The 27,410-nt window shown below is 37.2% G+C and overlaps 1 protein-coding gene and 1 non-coding gene across 2 annotated transcripts in view; both read left to right on the top strand.

Moving 5' to 3' along the window:
* Nucleotides 1-27,410, top strand: part of PPEF1 (protein phosphatase with EF-hand domain 1) — an 84,177-nt gene that overhangs the window by 24,343 nt on the left and 32,424 nt on the right. The window contains exons 4-7 of the mRNA XM_037157500.2: nt 6,532-6,695; nt 12,723-12,837; nt 16,095-16,141; nt 25,572-25,738. Coding sequence (XP_037013395.2) covers nt 6,532-6,695; nt 12,723-12,837; nt 16,095-16,141; nt 25,572-25,738 — 493 coding nt within the window. The remainder of the gene's footprint in view (nt 1-6,531; nt 6,696-12,722; nt 12,838-16,094; nt 16,142-25,571; nt 25,739-27,410) is intronic.
* LOC119058401 (U6 spliceosomal RNA) lies at nt 14,588-14,696 on the top strand. Its single transcript, XR_008389826.1, has one exon. It is a non-coding gene; the product is annotated as a U6 spliceosomal RNA (small nuclear RNA).

Here is a 27,410-nt window from a genome sequence, read left to right as displayed (position 1 = left end):
TGTACATGTTCATTTTGGTCTATATATGTACGAGGTCTGTCCAGAAGGTATTCAGCCATCTAATATGAAACATAGAGACATTTACTGAAGGAGATACAAGATATAAGAAACATTGTCCATAGGACAATGACATCTCAGTCCCCTTCAATGTAGGCACCTTGGAACCTCACACAGTTCTCCCAATCACCATCAGCTGCCCCACCATAATTTCTTGCATCTCATTGATAGTCTGAAATCTCTCCCCTTTGAAAGGTGATTTTAGTTTTGGGAAAAGCCAGAAGTTGCAGGGGTCCAAATCTGGGCCTTAGGGGAGCTGAGCTGCCTGGATTATTTGATGTTTTGCCCAAAAATTCTGCACAAGTTGTGATACATGAGCAGGTGTGTTGTTATGATGAAGCTGCCAATCACTAGTTATCTATAGCTGTGGCCTTCTGAATCATCTGAATAGTTTCTGTGGAGGAATGTTAGAGCTTGATGCAAAATTCGATGCAGATTTGTTAATCTACTTGCTCACTCATTTTGAATGTAATGCCTGCACAGTACACATGCTCACTCAATGGCCTCTACTGTCCCCACTGACTAGTACAGTGAAATTGTCATTGTTCACACATGCACATTCCAGTCTACTCTCCTTGACTGCCAGGTTACATTGATGTAGTGCAAACCATTCTCATTATATTAACAATGGCTGGACTTTTCCTGGACAGACTTCATATTCTTTCAAATTAGTGTTTTGTGTTTCTTTGTTTATATACCTGTAAGTGGAATCACTAGGTTATAAGGCAGTTCCATTTTTAATTTTGGGGGGACCCATTGTACTGTTTCCCATAGTGGCTGCATCAATCTGCATTCCCACCAACAGTGCACGATAGTTCCCTTTTCTCCTTATCGTCATCAATATTTGTTTATTGATTTATTAACGATAGCCATTCTGACAGGTGTAAGGTGATATCTCATTGTGGTTTTAACTTGCATTTTTCTAATGATTAGTGATTTTGAGCATTTTTTCATATGTCCATTGGCCATCTGTATGTCCTCTTTGGGGAAGTATCTATTCAGGCCTTCTTCCCATTTTTAAATTGGATTGTTTGTTGTTTTGGTTTTGAGTTGTATGAATTCTTTATAAATTTTGGATATTACTCCCATCAGCTGTATCATTGGCAAATATGTTCTCCCAATCACTGGGTTGTCTTTTCATTTTGTCGAAGGTTTTCTTTGCTGTATAAAAACTTTTTAGTTTGATATGGTCCCATTTGTTTATTTTATCTTTTGTTTCCCTTGCCTAAGGGAATACATCAGAAAAAATGTTGCTATGAGAAATATCAGATATCTTACTGTGTATGTCTTCTTTGAGGATTTTTATGGTTTCTAGTTTTACATTTAAGTCTTTAATCCATTTTGAGTTTATTCTTGTACATGGTGTAAGAAGGTGTTTTAGTTTCAACTTTTTGCATGTTATCTGTCCAATTTTCCCAACAGCATTTATGGAATAGGTTGTCTGCACCCCATTGTATACATTTTTTAAAGATTTCATTATTTATTTTCAGAAAGAGGAGAAGGGAGGTAGAAAGAAAGGGAGAGAAACATCAATTGGTTGCCTCTTATTCACCCCCAAATGGGGACCTGGCCTGCAGCCCAGGCATGTGCCCTGACAGGGAATAGAACCAATGACCTTTCAGTTTACAGACTAGTGCTCAATCCACTGAGCCACAGCAGCCAGTGCCCCATTGTATATTCTTGTGTCCTTTGGAAAATATTAATTGCCCGTATAGGCATGTGTTAATTTCTGTGTTCTCTATTCTATTTCATTGATCTATGTGTCTGTTTTGATGCCAGTACCATGTTGTTTTGATTATTATAGTCCTACAGTGTAGTTCAATATCTGGTAGTGTGAAACCTCCAACTTTGTTTTTCTTTCTCAGTATTGCTGTGGCTATTCAGAGTCTTTTGTGGTTCCATATAAATATTTGGATTATTTGTTCTATTTCTGTGAAATATGCCATTGGTATTTTGGTAGAAAGTGCATTGACTGTATAGATTGCTTTGGGTATTATGGACATTTTAATAATGTTAATTCTTCCTGTTTGTGAGCATGGTATATTTTCCATTTATCTGTATCATATTTAATTTATTTGTTTAGTATTTTTATAATTTTCTTAGTACAGGTCTTTTGCCTTTTTGGTTAAATTTATTCCTAGGTATTTTATCTTATTTATGCAATTGTAAAGGGGATTGTTTTCTTAATTTTTCTTTCTGATAGTTCATTATTGGTGTATAAAATGCACCTGATTTCTGAATATTTTTTTATCCTGCTACTTTACTAACTTCATTTATCATTTCTAGTAGTTTTTGGGAAACCTTTAGGGTTCTTTATATAAAGTATCATATCATCTTTTTAGTTTCCAATTTGGATGCCTTTCATTTCCTCTTCCTGTCTGATTGCTGTGGGTAGGATTTCCAGTACTATTTTGAATGAGAGAGGTGAGAGTACATACATGTGCCTTGTTCCTGATCTTAAGGGGAATGTTTGTAGTTTTTCACTGTTGAGTATGATGTTGGCTGTGAGTTTGTCATATATGGCCTTTACTGTGCTGGAGTGTTTTCCCTCTATTCCCACTTTGCTGAGAGTTTGTTTTTTTTTTTATCATAAATGAGTGCTGGATGTTTTCAAAAGCTTTTCTCGCATCTATTGGTGTGATTATATGATTTTGATTTTTATTGTTGTTTATTTGGTGTATCACATTAATTGATTTGCAGATTTTGCACCAATCTTGTATCCCCAGAATAAATCCCTCTTTATCATGGTGTGTGATCTTTTTAAAGTATTCTTGGATTTGGTTTGCTCATATTTTGTTGAGGAATTTGTGTCTATGTTCATTGGGGATATTGGCCTATAATTTCCTTTTTTTGTAGTGTCTTTATCTGGTTTTGGAATTAGGATAATGCTGACCTCTTAAAATGAGCTTGGGAATCTTCCCTCTGTAATATTTTGGAATAGTTTGAGAAAGATAGGTGCTATATTTTTTGTTGCTATAGTGAATATATTTTTCCCATTATACCCTCAATGATTATTGGTGGTATTTAGTGAAGTTATTAATTTATATCTATTTATTTTGCATTGTGCTGTTATCAACTAACATTAATGAAATTATTTTTATTGCTGATATTTATTTAATGTTCACCAATGCCACATCATTAATACTTTAAATATATCATTTTATTTAGTCTTCCTGATACATCAGTGAGATCAGTATTATTATCATCCCCTTTTTGTGGATGAGAATACTGAGACTTAGAAGGTAACCTCCCAAGGTTGTTCATCTCATCAACGGTGAAGTTGTGATTCAAACCAGTATGGTTAACCTCTGTATTATTTTAATTCTTCTATCAGTTCTGGGAGTTTTTCAATTGATTTTCTCAAGCACATATATTTAATCACACTGGCCACAAGTAACTTTACATCTTTGTGTCCAGCAGTCATTCCTCTTATTTTGACTTCATGTTTTGTTGCAGTGGCTGAAGATAGCAGAACAATGTTAAAATGAAAAAGTGAAAGTAGGCATCCTTGTTTTTTTAATGATTTAATAGAAAGACCATTATTGCTAATTTAAATTTTAAAAGTTAGGTTAAGGAGGTTTTTTGAGTTTTTCAAAGATCAGAAACAGATATTATATTTTATGAAATATCATTTTGGCAACTACTGAGTTTGTTGTAGGGATACCCCACTGCTTTAATCCAGATTCATAATTTAGAAATGAAATAACTATAAATGCAGTTCAATTGGTGCTTTTTTTTCCAGCAGTATCTGGAGCCTGTTTTCAAAGTGATGTGGATGGTAGAGGCAGAAATTTTTTTGTTTTGTTTTTAAATTATGGGCTTAAAATTATCCCTATTCAGACTTTGAGTCCGTACTGGGTAAAAGAAAAGATTGTTTGTAGGGGACATTTTTCAGGTATTTTCTTTAGAAGAGCTTGTAAGGGTATCATTCAGTTATAATTCAAAATTTTATTATATTTACTTAGATTCATATTGACAGAATTATGAAATAAATAGGTAAGGATTAATTCTAATAAGTGTTATACAAATCTCCACCTATTGTTAGCATTTCTTAAATTATTATTATTAGTTATAATAGTTATAGTCCACAAAGACAGTGCTTGCATTTTAAATGTTAAAGTTTTTCATTACATTTATATATGACCTACATTGGCTATACATTAGGAGAAGAATCTATGTTATTGTTTTTTTAATGTGGCTAAAAACCAGCTGAAGGATTATGGTTTAGTGTTTTCTAATACTTCATATTGAGTACTTTTGACCAAGAATTGTTTTATGGCAATGGTGCTTTTTCATATATTTATTACTAAATTTATAAGGAATGAGGGTTATTCATGTTTTGAAAGAAGGGCAAGACTGACCTTTTATATTTTAAGAAGAATATTTTTATTCTGTTCTTCAAAAACAAGACTGAGTTTTAATAACCTGAACTAATGGAATTAACTTGATGTGTCAGCTGGTGAGAACCAGAGAGTTAACAGAGTGTGGGTAAAGGCAATGGTTGGGAAAAGAAAGTAATTTCTTGTTTATATCTCAGAGTTGGGATTGCTCAATAAGTCTGTTTTAAGATGACATGGTGAAACTGCTGGGGTTGTTTTGTTTTTGTTTTTGTTTTCCCAAGAGGAACCTGATATTTCAGTGTGCAAAGTTAAGAAGAGGAAAGTTTTTCCTTAGAACAAGATGCATCTCTAAGAATGACTACCAATTAGAAATGAGTGGCATGATCATTATGATAGTCCAGTAGAGTATTTAGGCTTTACTGCCTACATAATGAATCTGAGATACAATTTACCAAGATACTCTGCATTTCTAGTTTTCAAACATAAAATGGAATAATGAACTTATTCTCAAATCTCAAACCAAATCCAAAGGAAAAATAACTTGCTAGACCACACTGAAAATAGACATTATTACTCCTAAATTCAACTCCTTATAAAAGATCATCAGCCATTACCAAAAAAATAGTGGATGCACAATAATTTAGAAAATATATTTAAATTACCAAATATGGCTCTAGAAAACATTTTCAAGTTTAGTTCCTAACTGCAATCCCTCAGAATAAGTGAATCAGGAAAAAAACATGTTCTGTCTACATCTGCTAACATCATACCTTCCAAACATGTTCACTCTAAATAAAAAAGATAGAAACTGCTTGCAGACAACTTCTGATTAATGGCATTAGTGGCAATTCAGTGTTAATTAGTTGAAGGGTATGTTATCCTTTGTATCAGTTATCTGTTTCTTTAATAATAATGTGTATTCAACAATCACAATAGTTCAGTGTCATTTAATAAACATTTCATTTTCCTCATAAGTCTACAGATTAGCTGAGCGTGTCTGCTGTTCTTGGCAGGTTTGATTTGGCAGTGTTTTGGATCTTGGCTGGAGTTCAGTCATGTTTTCTGGAGGTCTGCTGGCTGGAAGCTGATCTAGGATGGCCTTGGCTAGGATGACTCAGCTCTGCTCCACATGGTCTTGGAGCTTTCTGTAGGCTAGCCTGGGCTTTGTGGTAGTGGCACAGTTTCAAATGAGAGAGCATGGAAACAAACACATCCTTGTGAGGCCTTGGCTTGGACCTGGTATGTAACACTTCACCACATTCTTTAGGCCAACACAAGTCATGAAGCAGCTTCAAGGGCTAGGGAAATAGACTCTTGGTGAGAGTAGCTGCAAAATCGTATTAAAAATAGCATGGCCAGAGGTTGGGATAGAGAATTGGGGCCACTGTTGCAATCAATCTACCATATCTTCTTTAATCTTCCTCTACCTGAGTTGGCCAGATTTCTGTTTTTGGGTTATCATTTCATGGGCAGTCTAGCAAAGAAGGGACCTACTGAAGTGGGCAACGCAGGCAATATTACCTAGAAATGTGTTTCTGGGATAGAGGTCCTTTGGAATTTCTGCCATATGGTTTGTCATCTAACTTTATCTGCTTTGTTACCAAGAAGAAAAAGAAAATCACATCAGAAAATTTGTTTTATGTGAAGAGGGAGAGAAATCAATTATAGCTAAGTAAAATTTGAAGTGTTTAACAGGGGAAAAATTGATGTTGCAGTTTAAGTTTCCGTAGATCATGAATAGCTGCAGATGTTTGAACCAAATACAATGCATTGTTATGTTTTCAACCCTATTTGTAAAAATCTGAGATGTAAGAGTGGGCAGAAAATGTAGAGTTAGAGCTTCAGAGCATCAAAATACTGTGATCGACCAGTTTTCCCTGTGCTTCTTCCTCCATTCCCCACTGATGAACTCACTGCTTTGGTAAAATATCCACCCAGGAAGGGATGATGGCGATTCATGTGTGTGTACCTACTGATTTCAGAACAACTCCTTCCTCGTGGTTACATGTGGGGTACTTCAGTATGCATAACAGTTAGCACAGTACCTTACATTGGGCTAGACATTCAAGAAGGTATTTAATCCATTTAAGTATGGGAATGCTCATTTTTGTCCCCTTTCTGGTTTTTTTTTCAGCAATAATAAATCGATTGTTTGGTTGCTCTCTCCCAAATGAAAAGAGTAAGTTGGATTGTATAGGGGTGATAGAGATCCCAGACTCATATACTGGCCCTCGGCTGAAATTTCCACTCACTGCCGATTCTCTTAATTTACTGATTGAGGCGTTTAAGAAGCAGCAGGTAAGTGGAAGCAGATAGATACTACCTTGATTCTTGTATATATCATGTGCTCAATGACTATTTGTTGAATGCATGAATGAAAACACTACAGCAGAAATGCATTCCCTTGGGGAAAAGCTTCACAGTAAGTAAGAGCTGCTGTCTGCTTTGCTTAACCCATTGAATGGAAATATCCTCAGGTGGCTCTGGCTGGTGTGGCTCAGTGGATTGAGTGCCGGCCTGTGACCTAAAGGATCACTGATTCAATTCCTAGTCAGGGAACATGTCTGGATTTTGGGCCAGGTCCTTAGTGGGGGGCATGTGAGAAGCAACCACACACTGATGTTTCTCTCCATCTCTTTCTCTCTCCCTTCCCCTCTGTCTAAAAATTAATAAATAAAATCTTTTAAAAAAGTATCCTCAGATGCACAGAAACCTCCTTTCTATAGTTTACAGCATTTCCTTTTTCTCTGTCTGAGATATAATTCACCATTTAAACTATATGATTCTGTGGTTGCTTTGTTACATCACAAGATTGTGCAACTATCACCAATATCTAATTCCAGAACATTTTCATCACCCCCAAAGGAAGTGTCATACTTACTACCATTCCCTCCTCCCCCACCCCTGGCAACCATTATTATACTTTCTGTCTCTATGGATTTATCTCGTCTGGATATTTAATACAAATGAAATCATATAATATGTGGCTTTTTGTGTTTGACTTTTATGTTTATGTGGCTTTCATTTAACATAATATTTTTAATACTCATTTATGTCATAGCCTATTTTATTACTTCTTTTTTTTTTACAAATATCTTTTTAAAGATTTTATTTATCTTTAGAGGGGGAGGGAAGGAGAGAGGGAGAGAAATATCAATGTATGGTTGCCTCTCATGTGTCCCCTTCTGGGAACTGGCCTGCAACCCAGGCATGTGACCTGACTGGGAATCAAACTGCGATCGTTTGGTTCACAGGCCCTCGCTCAATCCACTGAGCTACACCAGCCAGACTATTTTATTACTTCTTTACTTTTATGGCTGACTAATATTCTGTTGTAATGGATCTACTATTTTTGTTTATCAATTCATCATTGGATGGATTTTGGGATTTTTCTATATTTTGGCTGTTACAAACAGTGCTGCTACCAACATTCACATACAAGTTTTTGCATGAACATATGTTTTCATTTCTCTTGAGTATATATATATACCTAGGAATGAAATTGCTGGGTCATATGGCTACTCTATGTTTAACATTTTGAGGAACGTCCAAGCCATTTGCCATAGCTGTACCTTTTCTCATTCCTATCAGCAATGAGTGAGGGTCATTTTTTTGCCAACACTAGTTATTTTAATTTTTTTTAATTTTATATATTTTTAGCCATCTTATTTGTGTGTGAAATGGTAGCTCCTTGTGGTTTTGATTTGCATTTCCCTGATGACTAAAGATGTTGAACATCTTTTCATGTTTATTGGCCATTTGTACACATTCTTTGGAGAAGTGTCCATTCAGATCCATCGCCTACTTTAAAGTCAGTTTATTTGTTTACTTATTATTGAGTTGTAGGAATTCTTTATATATTCTGGATACAAATCTTTTATCAGGTACATGGTTTGCAAATATTTTCTCCCATTTTGTAGGTTTTCTTTTCACTTTTTTGTTAATGTCCTTTGATTCACTAAAATTTCTAATTTTGATGAAGTCCAATTTATCTGTTTTTTTCTTTGGTTGCTTGTGCTTTTGGTGCCATATCTAAAAATCCATTGCTAAATCCAAGGTCACAAAGATTTACCGTTATGTTTTCTCCCCTCCAAGTACCAACCAGGCCTGACCCTGCTTAGCTTCTGAGATCAGATGACCCTGATATTTTCTTCTAAGAATTTTATATCTTTAGTCCTTACATTTAGGTCTGGAAGCCATTTTCAGTTATTTTCTGTATATGGTACAAGGTAGAGGGTCCAGTTTTATTCTCTGCATGTAGATATGCAGTTGTCCCAGTACCTTTTGTTAAAGACTCTTTTTTTCCCATTGAATGGTCTTGGTACCCTTGTCTAAAATTAATAGGTCATAGATGAATGGATTTTTTCCTAGATTCCCAATTTTATTCCATTGGTGTATGTGTCTATCCTTATGCCAGCAGTACACTGTACGTTAATGTGGTATATCACATTGATTGATTTTCTTATGTTGAACCACCCTTGTATTCCTGAAATAAATCCCATCTGTTCATGGTGTATAAGTTTTTTTAAAAAATTCTGTTGAATTTGGTTTGCTGGTATGTTGTTGAGTGTAGTATTTTATTCTTAAGGGATATTGATCTGTGTTTTCTTGTGGTATCTTTATCTGACTTTGATATAAGAGGAGTATTGGTCTCATAAAATGATTTAGGAATTGTTTCCTCTTCTATTTTTTCCAAGAGTTTGAGGAGGATTGGTATTAATTCTATAAATATCTAGTAGAGTTTACCAATGAAGCTATCTGGTCTTGGACTTTTATTCATTAGGAGGTTTTTTTCTTGTATGTTTGCTTTGCTTGTTTTATCCTCACCTGAGGACATGCTTATTGCTTTTAGAGAGAGGGGAAGGGAGGGAGAGAGAGAGGGAGAGAAACATCAATGTGAGAGAACAACACTGATTGGTTCTCTCTTGCACGCACCCTGACTGGCGCCAAACCTGCAACCTAGGTATATGCCCTGACTGGGAATCAAACTGCAACCTTTCAGTTTACTGGATGATGCTCCAACCAACTGAGCCACATGGGCCAGGGAAGATGTTTCTGATTAACTATTCAGTCTCTACTTGTCCTAGATCTGTTTGGATTTTCGGTTTCTTCTTGAGTCAGTTTTGGTAATTTGTATGATTCTAAGAATTTGTCCATCTAGGTTGTCTAATTTGTTGGTATACAGTTGTTCACATTAGTCTCATAATTCTTTTTATTTATTTAAGGTCAGTGGGAATGTCACCACTTTCATTTCTGATTATGGTCATTTGTATTTTCTCTTTTTTCTTGGTCAGTGTAGCTAAAGGTTTTTGAATTTTGTTACTTTACAAAGAATTAGCTTTTGGTTTTATTGATTGTCTCTATTGCATTTTTGTTCTCTATTTCATTTATCTGTACTCTAGTCCTTATTTTCTTTCTTCAGCTAGGTTTTGGTTTAGTTTAATTTTATTTTTCTAGCTCCTTGGTATTAAGTAAGGCTTTCCATTTGAGATCTTTCTTCTTTTTTAATGTAGGTATTTACAGCTGCAAATGTCTCTCCAAACATTGCTTTTGTTTCCTTCCATAGATTTTCGCATATTGTGTTTTCATTTTCATTCATCTCAAGGTATTTTATAATTTCCCTTGTGATTTTTTGACCAATCAGTTGTTTAAGAGAATGTTGTTTAATTTCCATATATTTCTGAATTTTCTAGTTTTCTTCTGTTACTGATTTCTAGTTTTCATTGCATTTTAGTCAGATAAGATACTTTGCATGGTTCCAATCTTTTAAAATCTGTTGCGGCTTGTTTTGTAGCCTAACATCTAATCTATCCTGGAGAATGTTCCATGAGCACCTATAAAAAATGTGTAGTCTGCTGCTGTTGGGTGGAGCATTTTATAGATGTCTGTTAGGTCTAGTTGTATGTGAGGTCTTTGACAGAGTTTTCTTGAACCCAGGAGATATTAAAAAAAGAAACAAAAGAAAAAACAAGAGAAGAACCCAGTCGTTGCAGATTAGCTCTGTATTGGTACACCCCTTCACTGCTTAGCCAAGCTGTTTACGGATTTGTCTTAGCCTTTACTTCCTGCTTGCACTGAGCCATTTTAAGTTGCCTTTTCCAGATTTAGCCTTTGTTTGGTGGTTATACATTTTGACTGTTTCCTAGAACTCTGACAAAGTTGATTTTGACAGAGTTTTTTTTTTCTTGGTTTTTTAAAGTGTTTCTGTGATGGGATAGGACCTTGGAGCTACCTACTGCATTATTGTCTCTGATATCACCACAAAACCCTCATTCTCAGGTTAGGTTAGGACCCTAAGGACATACCCTAAGAGGAAGAGTAGACTGGAAGTAGACTAGGCATCAAAGCAAAGCTTTGAATGCTCTAATTCCTGAGATTGAATTGAGATGGCTAGTGCTCCTAGCCACTTGCCAAGAGAAAATTTCAATCCTCTTTGGAAGAAAATGGGCCTCAAATTATTTCTCTATGTTTTCACATACCATTTCCAGAACTTAATACAAATATTAACTAGGGACTGGAGCTTACAAGATTCGTGAAGGAAAATTGAGGGTTTTGAATGCTTTTGTGGAGAAAATCCTTAGCAGTCTGTTAGTTCTCAAATAGACAGGGAAGCTGGGTGTCCCCACTAATCAACATCCAGGAGCTCTTCTCTTTCCTCCTAATTCTCACATTACTTCAAATCCTGATTCCTGTGTTTTAAAATAATAATAATGAAAGTCTTCCAAATCTAAATCCTATGTTTTGGGGATCTGGGGTAGAAAATAATTTTATTATTTTAATAGCCATGAAAATGGACATTTCAGGACACCATGCATCATGATTGTTCCAAAGGGTTTTATCTGTCCTGAATCCCACACCCAAAGCAGTGTCTGAATGATATGTAGTTATGACCCCTCTCTCAGGGTTCAGAAATATAAACCAGGGCTGTCTAATAGAAATGTAATATGAGTGACATACATACTTTAAATTTTTCTAGTAGTCATATTAAAAAAGTAAAAAGAAATAGGTGAAATTCATTTTAATAATATATTTTATTTAATCCAGTACATATAATTATCATTTTAACATGTAATCATATTAAAAGTGTTTAATAAGACATTTAAATTTTTTCATAATAAGTCTCTGAAGTCTGGTGTGGATTTTGTGCCTATGGCATTTAACTAGCCCCATTTCAAGTGATCAGTAGCTCCATAGGACTAGTGGCTACTGTATTGGACTACCAACAGTCCTGGACCAAAAAGTGGTGTTAGCATCTATTAAATTTATATTGGTTATTTTACTTTTTGACTCATATATTTGGAATATTTTATAATTACAAAAAAGAGAAAACAACACAATGGTTTAAAACAAACAAAAACGCAGGAAGAGAAAACAGAGTAAATCTGTACAAAACAATGATGTCATCAAGAATGCAGAGGGGAGATGGGACAGGACAATGAGGGGAAAAGTTGGAAGGGTTTTCAGGAATACCTATAAAGGACACATGGACAAAACCAGGGCAGGGGTAGGATCAAGGGTGGGAAGTGGGGATGGCTGGGGTGGGGAGAAGATGGAGACAACTGTACTTGAGCAACAATTAAAAAAACTTTAAAATAATATGTATATCCATTTGAACAAAAGGCAATTTAACTGGAGGAGAGTGATAGAATGAATGGTCATAATAGGAGATCATCGAAATGGTTTATTTGGGTTCGGTATGTTTTATAGTCAGACTTGTACAACGTAAATGTGCTTGCTGTTTTCTGAATTCACATCTGTGCACCAACAATTGAGCCACACCTGGGATGCCTGGCTCAGGAGTTTTAGGGGCTTATCTGGCTTCCTTTTGAGATCTCTCATAATCCAGCACCACCACCTAGTTTCCATCGCAGGTGGCAGGATATCCCAAACAAATGCAAAGCAGCCTCTCTTCAACAGTCTGTCTACATCTCCTTTCTCTTTCTCCTTACCCTCCCTCTCTTTTAATTATTTATTTATTTGTACCTTTCCTTTGGCCAAGGGAGTCTCCTGTTTTCCCCATCACTTCTCTTGGGCTTTACTGACCAAGAATAATCAGAAATGTTCTGTGAATGGGTGATGTCAGTTAAGAGCATGAGATTATAAATGTCCCAAGAACCATTCATTCATTCAGTTTACAACTCTCTAGTGAGAGCTTATTATATGACAGACATTGTGCTAGAATCAATCTATTTAAGAATAATTTAGAGATGATCCTGAAATACAGCTACCTAAAATGTGCTCATATGCTCACCTTTATAGTTCTCTATGCAGTCACGCATTTCTTCCTAGTTCGTCACATCTGTTTCCTCTGCTTTGCCCTCACAGGTACTCCATGCCTCTTATGTTTTAGAGATACTATTTGAAACTAAGGAAGCCCTGATGCAACTGCCAAATCTTACTCGTATAAGAACTTACCCCACCAAAGAGATAACAATTTGCGGTAAGTTTTAGAGCAGAGTTGACAAATTAATATTTTGGACCTTCTTGGTTGCACGTCATTTGCCTGTATTGAAAACTGCATAAATTGGACTGTGTTAGGAAAAATGTTAATATAAAGTTATCTATCATAATAATACTGTTCCCCATCTTGTCTTTGTTTTGCATACCAGCTGGCAGGAATTAATTATGTGAGAAATTAGAGAACTCACAGCTTTTTATAAAAGGCAGGCAGCATTTTAATACGGAAAACCACCCGTGGGTGGAATAAGTGTCCTTTGCCCTCCGTCTAGCTCTCATTATCTTTGTTCCATGTTGCTTTTCCTAGGTGGGCCTCTTATGCCACTTATGCTGGGAAGAGAAAACCCAAGGCAGGGTAGAGATTAAACTCATCTCTGCCCTTGGCTGCTGTTTTAGATTTTTCCAACTGGTCTCTGCAGCTTTTAAAAGAGTGGGAATGTCCCAGAAATCTGTTCCTTGTTCTTCTAAATAACAAGATTGAGATTTTTGTTATCCTATAGCCCAGGCTGGCAGGATATTGCTTCACGAAACAGTACACATTGAAATTCAACACAGTTGGTGCTCGGCATGCTTGCAACGGTCTGAGAATGTAGTGCGTGGAAGGAACAGCAACTCCCTTAACTTCTAATTAAGCCTTTAGGTTACAAAACAGTGATTGTTATTTTCCAAATCAATTTGTAGCCTGTGTCTCTTTTACTCTAGCAGGTAGAAGTGGATTTGACAATCTAATTAAACCATTTCCATTTCTAGCAACTGATTGTGGTGACAGGGACTTGATGTAGCAGTACATACTTCATGACGTGCCCTGACTCAGGTTTGTGAAGAGTCTTTAATGGTTCAATTCCAACCTAATCAGGCCACCAGTCTTTACCCAGCAGATGAGGGACCTCAGCAGTGGGTAACCTTTTATTCAAGGCTTCGCCAGCTCTTACTTTTCCATAGACACAGAGGCTTTTGAGTCATGAGGCTCAGGAAGCCATGCCTACCCATAAAGGCTATGGAGCCAGGGCTAGATATGTTATCAGAGTGTATATAATAGGCCAAACAGAGAGTGGGACGTGTTCCCACAAGTTTCTGGCATACTTCCAGTTTCAGCTGTAGACTTATCTTTGGATATAAGGATCTGGAAGAAGATATAAATTAATTAGAGGGCATGGAATCCTGAAAACACACAGTGTAAGAATGGAATGGTCTCTTACAGAGACCATCTGTCTATCACTTATTCTCACAGATGAAACTGAGGCCCAGAGGGAAAAATACATCACCTTCCATGTATTTCTGTATAGTAATTCCCCTCATCCCACCCCAAGTTTTTTCAGCTAGTTAGTGGCAGAGTCAGTATTAAAAATCAGGTCCTCTGGTTAGGGCTGACCTCATTATCTGCTGTCTAACTCCACATCATGCACTGCTCTGGCTGATGCTTCATTTTCTATCGTGAGATAAAGATTAGAGAATATACATTGATTGGACAGTTCCATTCATTTAAAGATCCCCATATCTTAGGCGTTTATTTTCGACTTTTTCCACTTAGCACCATTGGTAGAGGGAAAAGCCAAGGCCAGTACATCCCCCTAGCCCAGAAATTATCTTCTTTCCTAATGTAAGTATTAGGAAAGGAAAAGAAATTGTGATGAAACCTTTACTATTATTTTAATTTCCGGATGCATATTTTACATACGTATTCTAAATATGCTCCATGGTTATCAACAAGCATGAAATATAGGAGGTGTTTTGTGCTCACTTTAGCAGCACATATACTAAAATTGAAATGATAATGGAGAAGATTAGCATGGCCCCTCAGCAGGGATCATGCATACACACACATACACACACACACACACACACACACACATGAAATATAGAAGGTGTTTCAGACTACAGTTGTGTTAGAAATAACAGCCAATTCTGCACTTTTTTTGGTGGAAATATCTTCCTATGGCAATCTTTCTATGATATTACTTTTATTTTTTGCTGTCCAAGTAGAAGTTAAAGATATTTTTATAGCTTCTACTCTTAATATGCTGAAACTAATTCATTTTTTAGATGCCAGCTGCAATAGTTCTGTCTACTCAAATCTTTGAAAGATGAGTCACCCTGAAGACAATTAGGAAAATAAAATAATTAAAATATATATTTAACAGATAAGTAAAAAGTCCTTCCATTTTTATTTCTTTAGATTTGGAGTGAGACCATGTGGAAGCAATGAGATTTAAGTATATGATAGTATGAATATGCTCTTGATATTAATATTATAGTCATTTCATAAATAAGTGCTGGTGAGAAGTGTTTTAATTTTATTATTCCCATTATAATTGGAGTCTTTTGTTGCATATATTTGGTTAATTTCGGTTGCAGGTTTTTAAGCAAATTGAGGGAAATTTTTTCTAAATTCTATCTGGTAATAAATATTTATGATCAGAGCTCATGAAAGACAAATATTTACCTAGAAATATTTATCCAAATAGGCATTTTGAATATTCATATACTCACTCTTGTTTTTAATTAATTGCTTCATATATTCATTTGGTTTCCCTTAGTTGGCTGAGTTTTGTAGTCATGCTTTTATTTTTATTGTCTATAATTGTCTCATCAAAAGAATGTGAGCTATCTACTCACAATTTTGAAGTTTCAGATGCTACTGCTGGAACATATTCTTTAAAATGTGGCTTTAAAAAGCTATGTATTTAGCAAACGTGTTTATTGAATTCTTGCTATGCACTAGGTATAGAGGAAACACTTGGGGGTTTAATGCCAGGGTAGATATTATTGCTGCTGTCCTAGAGATTACAATATAGAATGCTCACTAAGAGCTTCAGTTTTGAAATGAGACAAGGTTGGATTTGTATTTCAGCTCTGGTTCCATAACTACTCTGAGCCTCATTTCTAAAATGAAAATAACAAAAATAATATCCATCTCACAGAATGGTTATAAGGATTGAACAAGATTAATTCATGCAAACCTGTAGGACAGTGCTTGGCACAGAGGAAGGTAAGCACTGTGTAGATGGCAGGAGTGAATAGGTAATTTCAATATTGGATGCTGTCCCCTATAGAAAAGGGGCAAAGTTTCCATAGAGTACTATGGAAACAAATTGTTGAATTAATAACATCATAGGATAAAAACCCAATGCCCCAAGAATGCTTGGGGTATATTAACAATATTTCAGTTTAAAAATTCTGTAACAAAAAATGAGCACTTTCTTATTTCTTACTAAACAGTAATTTTCATTTGTACTCCAGGTGACTTGCATGGAAAATTAGATGATCTCCTTTTGATCTTCTCCAAGGTAAATGATTATTTTGCTAAATATTTGTATTTTTCAAGGGGGAGGGCAATCCTAGAGCAGATAACAATAGTAGTTTTATTAGGGATATGAACCAATATAGATGTGATATAAGTTTTTTTTTTTTTACAAGAAGCTGAAAGACTTGTTGTAGAGGGATATCTTCTGAGTTTCTCTTACACATATTTCAATTAAAAAATTTAAATTTAATTTGGCTTTTTGTTCACTTTTATTGTTATCTCTATAGCCCTTAGGATTTATACCCAATTGTATTTATGGTTTTTATTACATCGTAAATATGTAGATGACACAGAATGGGGAGGGGAGCAGTCCGTTTTATTTTATTTTATTTTATTTTTTATTCAGAAGTGAGCACATTACATTCATCTTCTCTTTCAATGCACACTAAGTATGTATGAAAAGAATTCCCCACAGTAAGTTCCAAATTGCTCTCTTCTCTACCTGGTTCAGCATTGCTGGGCTCAGTTGCTTTTCCAGTGCCACGACTCCTCTTCATTTTTGGGGTCTAAGGGGTATGAGCCCACACGGAGGGCTCAGAGCAGCTTAGTCTACACGGAGTATCTCTGCATCTCTTAGATTGGAACCATTTCTCTCTCTGAGCCAGCAGTTATCAATTCAATGTTTCTTTCTGGGGTGACTGCATGTAGAAAACTAGTCCCGAGGTGACCCCTGCCTTCACAGCGGTATCCCTTTATCTCTCTTTGATTGATGTGTCATCGCCACAACTAGCATGTTGAATAATTGGGCACAGCATCGGTGTCTCCAATGGGCTGAAATAAAATATATTCTGATTATTATGATAGCCAATCAGTTCTAGTCTTTGGAGACGGTGAGAGCTTGAGTAAGCCATATAACTTTGTAAACCTTAATTTTTTTCTTTTGGCTGCAATGTTCTTGAGCTTTCACCTCATTAGAGGTTGTCTTATGAATAAAATTACATATATATCCAAAAGCATTTTAAAGTACTAATTTATATGAGAAATGGAAGGTTTCCATGCCATTCATTGAGAATGGAAGCTTGGAAGGAAATGGAACAGGCCAGACCAGGAGTGGATGAATGGAGCTAGCACAGAGGAAATAGGAGGTTGCCCAGGTAGTGGGTTAAGTTTCAGGAAGCCCAGCCAAAGGTTTGCTGGTAGGGAGCTGAGAGTGCTGATGAAAGAGCAGCCCTAGAGATGAGCTGCTGAATCCAACCTGGGCAGGGAAGGAAAAGAAGCCAGGATGGGCCAGTCAACTGGAAGAAATAGGAAGATTGATGGATTGGCATGTCCTCAGAAGTCAGGGAGCAGGCAGACTGTGGTGAGGGCCTTAGGAAGCAGGATGGGTGGGAAGTTGCAAGGCGAGTAATCTTAAAGGACGAATGGGTTCAAGGTGGTGTCCAGAATGTGGGTAGCTAAAGTGAAAGAAAACAGGGAACATGAGAAGGTCAAAAACATGGAAAGCAAATGTATTAAATGAGTTTGTGACAGGACTGACAGACAGATGGAGAGCAGGGGAAGGAAGTTTAGTCACAGGTCATGGGCCTGGAAGGAGAGGATTTTACCTAAGGCTGGCAAAGTGTTGGTGTTTTACTGGCTCTGAGGAGTGAGTAGACCTTCCCCATACCAGACCCTGAGGTGTCCATCCTGTGGAAGAATGGCTCCTTTCCTTCCAGCATCTTTAAGGGAGGCCCAGGTTTCCATAGTGAAGCCTTTCCAAATGAGTTGAAGGCAGAAGGGAGTTTATTTAACATGAAATGAGGATTCTACTGGCCAAACTGGAGAGCTGTGGGAAAGGTAGAGATGATAGACTGGTGAGAGGACACCAAGGAGTTGCATAGGTTGGGGAATGGAATTTGCATAACTCTACATAGCACCATATAAATGTTCAAAAGTTTAGTCCTGCTATTGTTGACAGTTACAACCTGAAGAAGGAGGAGGGGACAGAGGCATGTGGGGAATAAACACACAAAAAAATCTGGTCATTTTTTTCTAGAGGTTTTGGTAAATACACAAAAGGGAAAATAGTTGAGTAAATTAAATGGGAAAAATGACTTTCAAGGCATTTAGAAGCGAAAACTTCTTCAGAAGTAGTTGAAGATATTAAGGTATGTTAAGGGAAAGGACTCTGGAGCAGACATGAAGAAAAGAATTCTAACGTGTTCCTTTAATTCCATTGGCAAAACAATATGCAACATGGACTGTAATTAAAAACAGAACTAACAAGCAAAACAGAGACAGACTCATAGATAGAGAGCAGGCTGACAGCTCAGGGTGGAGAGGGGGTTGGAGGGGAGGAGCTGAGCAAAAAGGAAAAAAGGACTCATGGACATGGACAACAGTGTGGTGACTGCAAGGGGGAGGGGATATAAGGAGACTAAATGGTAATGGAAAAAATACAACAAAAAGGACAGTGAAAACTATATGGAACATATAAAACTGGAAGGTGCTAATGTAAAGATTGAACAGGAGGAGGTGGGTGGTAAGAAGTACTATAAAAAGAACTAAAGGTGAAAACATAGCATTCACATAGCAAGAAATATTTTGAGAGTTAACCAGTGACAGTGTTCAGGAAGTAGAGATTGAGAGCCCAGTGATAAAAGAGTGGGTACTATTGTTTGGAATAGATTTGGGTAAAGGCAAGTGAGAGGGGTTGTTTGGAAAGCAGAAGTCTGCAGGAGCCATGAACTAGAATTTTATAAGGCTTGAGTGAGAAGCAGGTAAAATGCAGCTCAGATGTGGATTAAACCACATGCACAAGAATCTTGAAATCACTTGGTTTAAAAGGAGAAACTGAGGGAAAAGACCTTGATGACAGCCAGGTGCCACTTTCAGAAACTGAAAAGATGGTGTAGTTAATGGCGTCTGAGAAGAGAGAATGACCTTGTGTGCACCTGATGATGGTGAGTCACTTAGCTTAGGGGCAGTGCGTATCCTAAGTCAAAGGCTGAGAAAGAAAAGGGCAGGACAGAGATGGCTCAGGAAGCTATGCTGTTTGATGATCTCTAACTTATGGAAAAAAAAAAGTCAGCATTCTGCCTTTTTCTTTCTCATTTTTAAAGATTTTATTTATTTATTTTTAGAGAGAGGGGAAGGGAAGGAGGAAGAGAGGGAGGGAAGCCTCGATGTGAGACAGAAACATCAACCACTTGCCTCTCATATGCGCCCCACCAGGGACCAAACCTACGACCCAGACAAGGACCCTGACCAGAAATCGAACCATCAGCCTTTTGCTTTATGGGATGAAGTACATGCAACTGAGTCACACCAGTCTGAGCTTCTTTGTAATTTTTTAATCTGAAGTTTTTTGGTTTTTTTGAATTGCAATATGTAGACTTCATTTGCATCCTAATTCAAACATATGATTTAAAAATTATGACATTTATGCAATAATTATAAGTGGAAACACTGGCTAGATAATTTGATAAATATTTTTAAATATTGCCAATTTTAAAAGCTGTGATAATGATATTGTGGTTTCTTAAAGATTCATTATCTTTTATTTATTTATTTATTTTGAATTGTTCAAGTACAGTTTTCTGCCTTTTACCTTCGTCTCAGCCCACCCCCAGCACTTCCCTCCTCCCTCCCATTTCCACCCCCCTTGTAATTGTCCATGTGTCCTTTATACTTGTTCCTGCACAACTTACAATAGCCAAGTGCTGTAAGCAACCTAAGGTGCCCATCAGTAAATGAATGGATCGAAAAACTATGATACATTTACACGATGGAATTCTATGCAGCAGAAAGAAAGAAGGAGCTACTACCCTTTGCAACAGCATGGATGGAACTGGAAAGCATTATGCTGAGTGAAATAAGCCAGGCTGTGAAAGACAAATACCATATGATCTCACCTTTAACAGAAATTTAATCTGAAGTTTAAATGAGGAATGATGGTAGATGGCAGAGTACAGGGTATAGTGCTACCTAAACCATGGATAGAAACTGTTCTGGAAACAGTGGTTTTACATGAAGGCAAATGACAGTGATATGCACTGGTCCATAGATGAAACTCCTGTCTATTTCTTTTTTATATTCACTTATCACTTCTACAGAAACCTAGAATTAAGTAAAAAGGGTCTCTGAGCTCTTGAAATTATTGTCACAGGTCCAATGTACTTTACTCACAGGAGAGGTCCTAGGCCCTTCCTCAAAGAGCAGTGAACGTATATCAGTGAAACCTTACCTGACATGTTGCCTGCAAGTTTCCCAGCCTGGCCTGCAAGTTCCCTGCGCACCCCACTTCCCCAACAGATTAGGGAGTAGAAGGGGAGAGGCAAAAGTGAGATACAATGACTGTTATGTAAAGATCTTCCAGACAGTAAGAGAAGATCTAGAACTCTAACAATGAGACAGGAAATGAAGTAGTAATCGAGAATCAGGGATATTGTGTGCAGTGAAGAGCCGTCTGTAGTTCCCAGAGGGGTCTGAGGGCCTGCTTAGCCTGATGTGCCTGCAAGGTCAAGAAGGTGTCAGATTCTAAGGTGTGCACTGTGCTAAGAAGTAAAGAAACAAATGGTACATTTAAAAAACTCTCAGCCAAAGTGGTTCAGTTAATTTTAAAATGTATTCTAGCTTTTAAAGGAGTTTCAGTGATCTGGAAAATTCATTTCAGCAATGCTTACAGTATGAGTGAATATCATTATTGGGTCTCAGCGAACATAAAAATAAAATAAGATTAGTTGGGAGAAGAGTAATGGGCCAGGAAAGGAGATGAGGAGGGAAAGAAGAACATCTTAAAATGAGGAGAAAGATGGGAGGGGTAGGTTCTCTTTTTGGCATCAGATACAAAGATTGCCTGCTCAAGGATTACAACAGGTGCTGTAACCCAAGCAATCACTCACTTGCTTCAGGAAATGCTGTTTTCTGTGATGGTGGCTGATTCTCACTGTGATACTCAATGCATCAACAACGTGTTAATCCCAATTACCTGTAATGCTTTGTAATCAGTGCTTTCCTCTGGTTCATTTATTCATAGGAGAACACAGGATTTAGCTGCCCCAGTGTCAGCCAGAGGCTAGCTGTCTTTCGTTTAGAAGCAGCCAGTGACCATGCTTTCACTGATCCTTGTTTATTTTATTATTTATTTATTTATTTATTTATTTATTTAATTTATTAAAATGATCAACTTATCTGTGTTTTATTTATGAAAATCATTTTTATTTTATTCAAGTTATGATTGAGCTCACATGGCAGGGAATAGTTTGGCAAACTACATCCTGTTGGAGAATTTTGGAGCTATAAATGACCACATTTATATTATGCTCTGACTAACTGATTCTTCTCCATCAACCCAAAATAGAAGTTAGGAAAACCTCAGGCTTTGAATTCAGGCAAAATTGTAACTCATCTTTCCGTTGGTGTTTTGCTCTCACCAGTTCTTTTATACAGTATAGGATGAGTAGGCTGCAGGGCTGGGGCTGGCCCAAGGCCAATCAAGGGCATAGCCTGAGAGGAAGAGGTATAACATAGGGTCCCCCTGAGGTGTCTGGCCATATTACCCTTCTCATTCAAGTGGTTGCTGTGACAATAGACTTCTATTGTTATCCAAATTATATGTAAAAGGGTATCTTCCCACTAATTTTTTTAATTCAGTATAAACTGTGGAATGATACAAAGATGAATATGAAGTTCATTCACTTTATGTATGTGTATTAAACACTTATTATGAATGTGGTACTCTGATAAGGTTGGTGATACAATATGACTGAGACACTGTTTTTAGCTCCAAAGACATCACAGTTTAGTGAAGGAAGGTCAACTAATAAAGCAATAAATAGGACAGTTCTGAGGTGGGACACGTTATAATTGGGACAAGCACAAAGCTCCAAGGGAGTACATTGGAGGAGCACCTAACCTCATGGGAGACTTCCTGGAGGAGGTGACATTTAAGACAGTCCCTTCAAAGAGTTTTAGTAATTAATAAGTGCCTAAGTAGTGAAGGAAAGTTTTAGAGGATTGGAAAATGTTTTATTCTCACACACTTTTTGTGGTATACTGCAATAAATGATGGGATTCATACTAATGATTGTTATTGTTTGTTTTAGAGATTTTGGCTTCTTTCATATTTGGTTGTTTTTAAAAATTGTATCATTTAAGCACATTGCCACAAAGCCAGACATTTTCAGATCACAGTCCTATCTGGTTTTGGAAAGAATTCTTTCCTCTGGGTGACACACAGTTAACCATGACAGACCTGTGCTAAAAAGGGCATCTCCACTTTATATGGCTCCAATGTCTTTAAGTGAAGCAATTTACATAGCATTTGTTAGGTCATATATTTAGATTTCATTTTATGAACAGGTTAATTTAAGTCAGCCACTTTAGTTTAATTAGAGTGACCAATTTGAAATACTTTATTCAGAGCCTTAGCTTTGCTAACATTGCAAGGCAGTTTTCCTTGCTGAAAACAAAGCTTGAAATTTTAGATCAAGTATTGGCAAATTATTTTGTTAAATTCGTGCTGTGAGTGGAGACCTCCTGAGCTGAAACAGAGATGCATGTGGACAGAGAAAGGCTAATTAGCTCTTCACCCTGTGAGTGTCATATTGATGCTGCCCATTGGAAGCCATGCCATCTTGTTTCTTCCTTTTTCTTTCTCTCTTCCCTTCTGTCCTCCCCCCCCATGCCTATGATTTTCCAGTTGAGAAGTTCATTAAATATTTTCTTGTTTTCTATCACTGACATGCTTCACACTGCCACAGCAATCAATTCTTTTCCTTTTGAGATTAAGGCAGTATGTTGCAAGCAGAACAGACCTCTGAAATAGGATTTGTGAAAGATATAAAAATTGAAATAATGTGGAGTTGAGGTCCAGAGGTTATTGTATGATGTGCCTTGGGGAAAATGTGCACAAAAATTGGGATATCTTCTAGATGTCTGTTGTAAAATGCTTCAGTAGGAAATAGGTGACAGTGTAGGGAAATGTCTCGTATGTCTCTATTCAAGAGATTTACCATTGCAGTCTGCTGTCCCCCACCTCCCTGCCCCCTGCAGGTCATCTGAGTGCTGTTCAAAATCGTGATTACCCTGAGTTTTTTTTTATTATTATTTATTTATTTATCTTTAGAGGGGGAGGGAAGGAGAGAGGGAGAGAAACATCAATGTATGGTCGCCTTTCATGCATCCCCTTTTGTGCATCCCCTGCTGGGAACTGGCCTGCAGGGAACTGGTCTGCAACCCAGGCATGTGCCCTGACTGGGAATCGAACCGCAATTGTCTGGTTCGCAGGCCCGCGCTCAATCCACTGAGCTACACCAGCTAGGGCTACCCTGAGTTTTTGATATTTGTCAACTTCATTTCCATGTCATAGATGTGTTATTGTATATCAGCTACAGAATAAGCCAGAGAGTTTGTTTTACTGGAACTGAATGAAGGATAGGGTACAACAGTAGGGTTTGCTTCTTTGAAGGAAACCCAGAGAAATCTCAGTAACTAGAAGCCTAAATATTCCAAAGGCTTATGTTTCTGGAGACTTACTCTTCATCCTCTTTCCTGTTTTCCAGTTCCCTATTATTTCAAGGCTAAAATGTATTTGACTCAGACTATATAAAGTAATATGACTAATCCTGGACCAACAGAGCAGATCTTATACATTGAAATGAATGTTGCCCTCTTTGAAGCAGTTAATGCAAAGGCTCAACATGTACAGGTGTTCAGTATACACATTTAGGGCTCCCTTTGGAATCACTTTCAGAGACTATGATCTACTCAGTTGAAGGATCTTCATTACCACAAATCTCAGGCTTTTGGCGATGTGTTTGACTTTTTGAAAAGGTTAAAACTCATTGGTTGTCAAGCATCATGTATAAAGTGGATGGCCTAGCTGACCATTATTATTTTTGGCTTAAATTTAGGTTTGACAAAGAAATTCATTATTCAGATGAAATACCTATAAACAAAATTTGGCTTAACTAGAGATGAGAAGTTCTAATATAAGGAAATTTGTCATCTTCTCCAGCTTACTAATCCCAGACTGGGGGAAGGAAGAGTATCAAAGTTGTAGAAACCTTCACTTTTTCTTGAAGGTTTGATGAACAGTAGCCAATATTTTTGCAACTGATTCATGCTATCTAAGCCCAGCGTGAATAAAGTTATATAAATAAATGTATAAAAATGTAAAATAACGGGGTCTTAAAATTCAAATAATACAAAGGTCATAACAAAACGAATCTCTTAATTTATATGGTGCTTTATGGTTTTCATGCAATTTTATCCACATGGCCTCACTTGAGTTCAAAAGTAGTCCTGTGTGGTAAGTATGTAGGTTATCATCCTCATTTTACATATGAAGAAACTTACAGCTCATAAAGATAAAATAACTTGCCTAAGGACATGTGGGTAATAGTGGAGCTGGCCTAGAGGATAAGTCTTTTTATTTCTGGCCCAGAACACTATACCACTGATTGCTTGTTTGTTTTCCATTACCTTCAGAATATGTTTCATTGCATATTGATTTCTGGAATCCCTAAGTTATATGTTATAACCTGTATTATTTTTAAACTATTTGTTATATTGATATGAATAAAATGTATATAAATACTAGGAGAGTGCGTATAAAGTAATAAGAGAGTACTTACATTTTGTCTTTATAATGTATTTTTAAGCATTTGAATGTATCTAGTAACTATGCAATAAAGGTGCACTTAACCATTTCTCTACCAGGTCTCGTAGGCAATGATATGTTTGTTTTGTCTTAGAATTTAGTAGCACAGAAGTAAAGGAATCAATAGTTCTTATAAAGACCGGACCTTTGTCCTGATCCCAGTTATTTTTCATAGTGACACTGTTTTAAAAAGTATTATCTCATATTCGGGAGTGAAAATCAAAATATTTAACAACTAATATGGCCTGATCAGTGAGCAGTGAGAACACATGCCAGCTAACAATACTCAGTGTGATTGTCTCAGAGAGTACTGGTGGTATGTCAGCCCTGGTCAGCTACACAGTGCCTTATACATTCCCAGGCACTTTTGTATCCATTCTCTTTATTTGATCTGCGGAGGAAGGGGTATAGTGTCATCCCCTTTGGGCAATTTGAGGGGCTCACACACAGCCCAGAGAAGTTACGCATAGGGCCCCTTAGAAGTTTCCCTCTTTTCCAGGGAAAAGGGAGAGAAGAGAGTAGCCATTTTTGATAGGACAAAGATCAGCTCCTTTCAGAGAAAACTCATAATAGATGGTGGGTAGAATGAGCAATCCTCATCCCCCCCCCCCAATTATCTTCCTGTCTCAAGCTATTTCTTTACATCCCCTTGCAGGAGATGCCTGCTCTGGAAGAGTAAACCTACTCAAGCAACTGATCAATTTTTTTCCCAGTGGGAGAAATGACTCAGCTTCTTTCTCTATGGTCCTTCAGGGACATTAAGTACAAAGCCTTACTTTAAAAATACATTTTTAACTGCTTGTTTTTCTCTCCTCTCCTCCTTCCACAGAATGGCATCCCTTCGTCATCCAACCCATATGTTTTTAATGGTGATTTTGTAGACCGAGGAAAAAATTCCGTCGAGGTCTTAATGATCTTGTGTGTGGGTTTTCTCCTCTATGGTGATGATATGTGCTTGAACAGAGGAAACCATGAAGATTTTTTAATGAACATGAGGTAACCTTTAGGCCTTTAGATGTCCTCTTCCCCCCACCCCCATTTTGGAGAATTCTGTCACGTTTAGTTCCTAGCAAAGAATTAGAGGTGAATGTAGAGAAGTTGGGATGAGAGGAATCTCAAGAAAGATCTCAATTCTTACCCCTTTCTACAACCTCCTGTCTTCTACTGAGTGAGTGGACATTGTTCTGAAGTCCTCTTCCTATATTTTCTTCCAGTTCTGTTCTTCCTTCTATTATGTTCTTTCTCATCCTCCCAAACCACCCTTCACCGTGCAAATTGAGTGCTGGGTCAATGTGTTAGGTCAGGTTTGGAGGTGTGGTAGGTTCTGTGAACAGGCTTAGATGGGATCATTCTGTTGCTACCCTTTTGGCTTGTCTCACATGTTGTTTCAGAAAGTAGTACTGTGTTTTTCATTAATGTGTATGTTTTTAATCACATGGTAATTGCTTCTGGCACAGTTGTTCATAAACATATTTGAGAACAGCAGTAACATAGCATTTCAACTCTCTGGCTCGCTGGGGATTTGAGGAATAAAGATTGATTAAATGATTTACCAGTTTTTGCTGAAAGGCCCAGTAGGTGATACATGTTCCCCTTTCCCTTTTTTATTTTTCTTCTTCCTCCTCTTCTACCTCCTGTTCTCCTCCTCCTCCTCCTTTTCTTTTTCTTGTTTCATTTTTTGTTGTTGTTTCTTGTTTTACAGAATATAGGAACCAGTTTGCCCTAGGGCAGTAGAAGGCTTGGTGTGTTTCATGTTCTTGGTCCTGGGCTTTTGGGTGCCTTGGATCAAAGCTCAGCAATTGATTAGTCTTGTCTTTGGTGCAGTTTTGGCACCTGGTCACAGTACAGAGTTTTATTCTAATTCCTAGGTATGGAAACAAATACTAAGACTATGAAGAAAGACATTCCAAGACTATTATCAGAGGCCCGTTGTATGTAGCGTAGCTAAATACTTTTATCAGGGCATGCCTTTTATCCTTTCGTTTATTCATTTAGCCAATCATATTTATTTAGTGCTTACAATGGTTAATGAAAGACACATGCAGCCAGCCCTTCCCTCATAGAGTTTATATATAGTAGGCAGAACATGTATTGAACAGGTTTTTCAAGTGTGATGAGTTTGTAAAGTGTCTGAGGGGTGACAGAAGGTTGTCCCACAGAAGTATGGCATTAGCCTGAGCCCTGAAGAATGAACTAGGCAATGCAGGGGCCATGGTGTTTCACAGTGAGGGGACAACTTATGCAGAGCTTAAGACAAGACTTTTTAGACTTGAAAGAAGTTCAGGAGGCAGGAGCATAGACTGAGGGACAGGATGGTGTCTTGTACTGCTGCAGACATAAGAAATGGTTGAATTGTGCAAAGGAATTTGGATTCTCTTGTGAAGACAACAGAAGATCATTGGAGAGTATCAAAAAATTGTGTTTTAAAATGCAGCAGGAAGAGTAATTTGGAGAGGGGTAGCAACTGTATGGGGGGAGGCCATTTAAGAAGCAGTTGCAGAGTAGATGATGGATTTTCACTTTGACTAGGGTGATGGGGGTGGAGATGCAAAGAAGTAGGTAGATTCAAGAGGAGTTTAGGAAATGATAATTTAAGGTTTGGTAACATAGTATGAGGGACTTGAAAGAGGAGAGAATCAAGGGTGATCTCTAGGTTCTTGGCTTGAGT

Source organism: Artibeus jamaicensis, unplaced genomic scaffold (genome assembly GCF_021234435.1).
Source record: "Artibeus jamaicensis isolate MK-2021 breed Jamaican fruit bat unplaced genomic scaffold, CSHL_Jam_final scaffold_1283, whole genome shotgun sequence".
Taxonomy (NCBI): domain Eukaryota; kingdom Metazoa; phylum Chordata; class Mammalia; order Chiroptera; family Phyllostomidae; genus Artibeus; species Artibeus jamaicensis.
Note: the sequence above shows the minus strand (reverse complement) of the source record. Positions and strands in the feature narration are given on the sequence as shown.